General features: G+C 39.0%; 1 protein-coding gene across 1 annotated transcript; it reads left to right on the forward strand.

The window, feature by feature from the left end:
* Window positions 1-568: 568 nt before the first annotated feature.
* LOC108073788 (uncharacterized) lies at window positions 569-2,040 on the forward strand. The gene is made up of 2 exons (XM_017165555.3): window positions 569-835; window positions 892-2,040. Exons 1-2 carry the CDS (start codon window positions 833-835, stop codon window positions 1,819-1,821), a joined length of 933 nt encoding a protein of 310 aa, XP_017021044.1. The 5' UTR covers window positions 569-832; the 3' UTR covers window positions 1,822-2,040.
* Window positions 2,041-2,324: the final 284 nt, after the last annotated feature.

A 2,324-nucleotide genomic window follows, 5' to 3' on the forward strand; every position in this document is an offset into this window, starting at 1 on the left:
ATGGGTATGGGGAATGGGTCTCGGAATGGGTATGGGAATGGGAATTGGTATGGGGATTTGTGGACTGAGGCTGAAGAGCGGAGCGATCGTAAAGACCTGGAACTCCGGCCTACGCTCCCCATCTGTGCCGGCTACTGTTCCAGCGGATACGTATTATTCTATAATAGAGGTCAAGATAATAGTGTTTAAAAAATGTAATTAATAAAGTAATATGGTGGTTTAATTTTCTAGTTTAAGAGAATGAAAAATGCTGATTTCTTACTTTTTTAATGTATATCTTAATAAAATAAATAAATAAATTATTCATATAATTTCATTCGTTACTAAGTGGACCTTTGAAAGGAGTCTTTGAAGCAAGTTGGCAGACCTGTAGCGCTGCCTTATTGGAAGCAAGTTGGCACTCTCTCTTATAACTTAAAAATAAAGATATTCCACAAAAACCAAAAAAACACAGCTGCTTGGCCTTCTGACTAATTTCATCATTGTAATTTTTTAAATTTCAAAATTTAATACATTTGGGAAGACGGTTGGCAGCCCACTTATTTATCGGAAGTCACATTTTTGAGCCAGTTGACAGTCCTGATCGGTCTTATTAACTTTTGTGTGCAAATTCCTTCGTTCAAAATTTCCTTTTATTAATTCTTTTAAAGTTTAAAGTTTTAAATTCGTTTGTTTGCCACTATAACACTTTGATAACATTTATTAAGAAGAAAAAAGTCTATTATACTACGCGGAAAAGCAGTACTGTACCCTTTACCTTTTCCACCTGCACGCATGTGCTTTTTGTCCTAAAAATCGTCACATAATAAAGAGAATCCAACCTGGAATCGAAATGGTTAGTGACTGATAAGATCACTAATCCGTAATTGCTGACTTAACTTCTTTCCCCAGGAGGAAAACGTTTTCCAGAATACCAAGGATTCGCTCTTGCGCAAAGCCCTGCTTCCCCTGAACCAAAGCGACTTGGATGACTTGCCCAGCACGAGCAAGGGTGTCACATCCGCATCCGTTTTAGCATCCTTAACCGGAATCAAAAGCTTCGAAGAGGCCGAAGATTCGCTGCAGTGGTTTGATTGGGAGGAACCGGAATTTTCCGGCTGGTCCAATCCCACCAAACGGTCTGCCAGCAAACGAACGATGTCCATTAAGACCGATCCGGCCTACTCTCCAAAAGCTAAGCTAGACACAGCGCATCCGCGTATGATGACTAGAAGTCTGCTGAAAAGAGATCGGGCAATGCTTTTGAGTGAGACTGCGACTGGAAGTGGAGCAAAGGAGGATCAGAAGCCCAAGCCAAAGGTAGTCACTTCTCTCAGGCGATTCAAGACCAGCCAGAGGATAACGCCGACTGTCTGGCACTCGGGCAATGTCTGTCATCATGCCCTAAGGCAGATCTGCGATCCGGAAACCAGACAGAGTGCTGAAAATGACGTAGAGCGTTGGCGGGCCATCGAGGCCATTTGCTTGGATCTGCGAGGCATCAATGTGAGGGGCGACGTGGGTGTTTTAAAGGGTCCTGTTTCCTTTGAGGATGTCTTTCAAGTGCTGGGACTCGATGAGCAGGGCGAGCCTGTGGTGGAGCCATCACCCTCGCCAGAAATTAAGGTGGTTTCTTCTGAAGATGAAATAGAAGTGGTTTCACCCAGTGTATCACGCAATATTGATAATGCATTGCTGCCGCCATTGACACCGATCCAGGGAGGCATATATCCTGCCAGAGAACTCAGGGAAAGGGTATTAAAATTGGAAACGAAATCGGTGGCCAAGAGTTCCAGGCGTAGCCAGAAGAGGACTACCAAATCTACCCGGAATAGGCGTTGAGCGGAGAAGAAAATTTAAAGAAGCACAGAAGTTCATTAAGCAAGATCTCTTTTATTTTTTAAAATAGTTTATAAAGTTATTTTTTGAGGAAGTTAAAAGTTTGTCACAACTTTGAAGAAAAGTTTAAAGTTTGAAGTATTTCAATGTTTCTGTTAATCATTGCATTTTAAATATTGAAAAATATTTAATATATATATAGTACAATTTTTTGAAAGAAGAGTCATGAAACAAGATCTCTTTTATTTTTTAAATATTTCATTAAGTATTTTTTAAGGAATTTACAAGTTTTTCTTTCTTTTGAAGGCGAGTTTATGTTGAAGCATGCCAAAGTTTCTGTTAATCATTACTTTGTGGTAAAATAAACCTTATATTAAATATTAAATATTATATTAAGTGTTATTTTCTTTAAAAAAGCCATATCTTTTGTTTTTTAAATATTTCTTTAAGCTATTTTTTCAAGAAGTTAAAAGTTTGTGTTGTTATAAGCATGCCAACGTTTCTGT

The sequence above is a fragment of the Drosophila kikkawai genome, chromosome 3L, assembly GCF_030179895.1.
Source record: "Drosophila kikkawai strain 14028-0561.14 chromosome 3L, DkikHiC1v2, whole genome shotgun sequence".
In the NCBI taxonomy this organism is placed as follows: Eukaryota; Metazoa; Arthropoda; class Insecta; order Diptera; family Drosophilidae; genus Drosophila; species Drosophila kikkawai.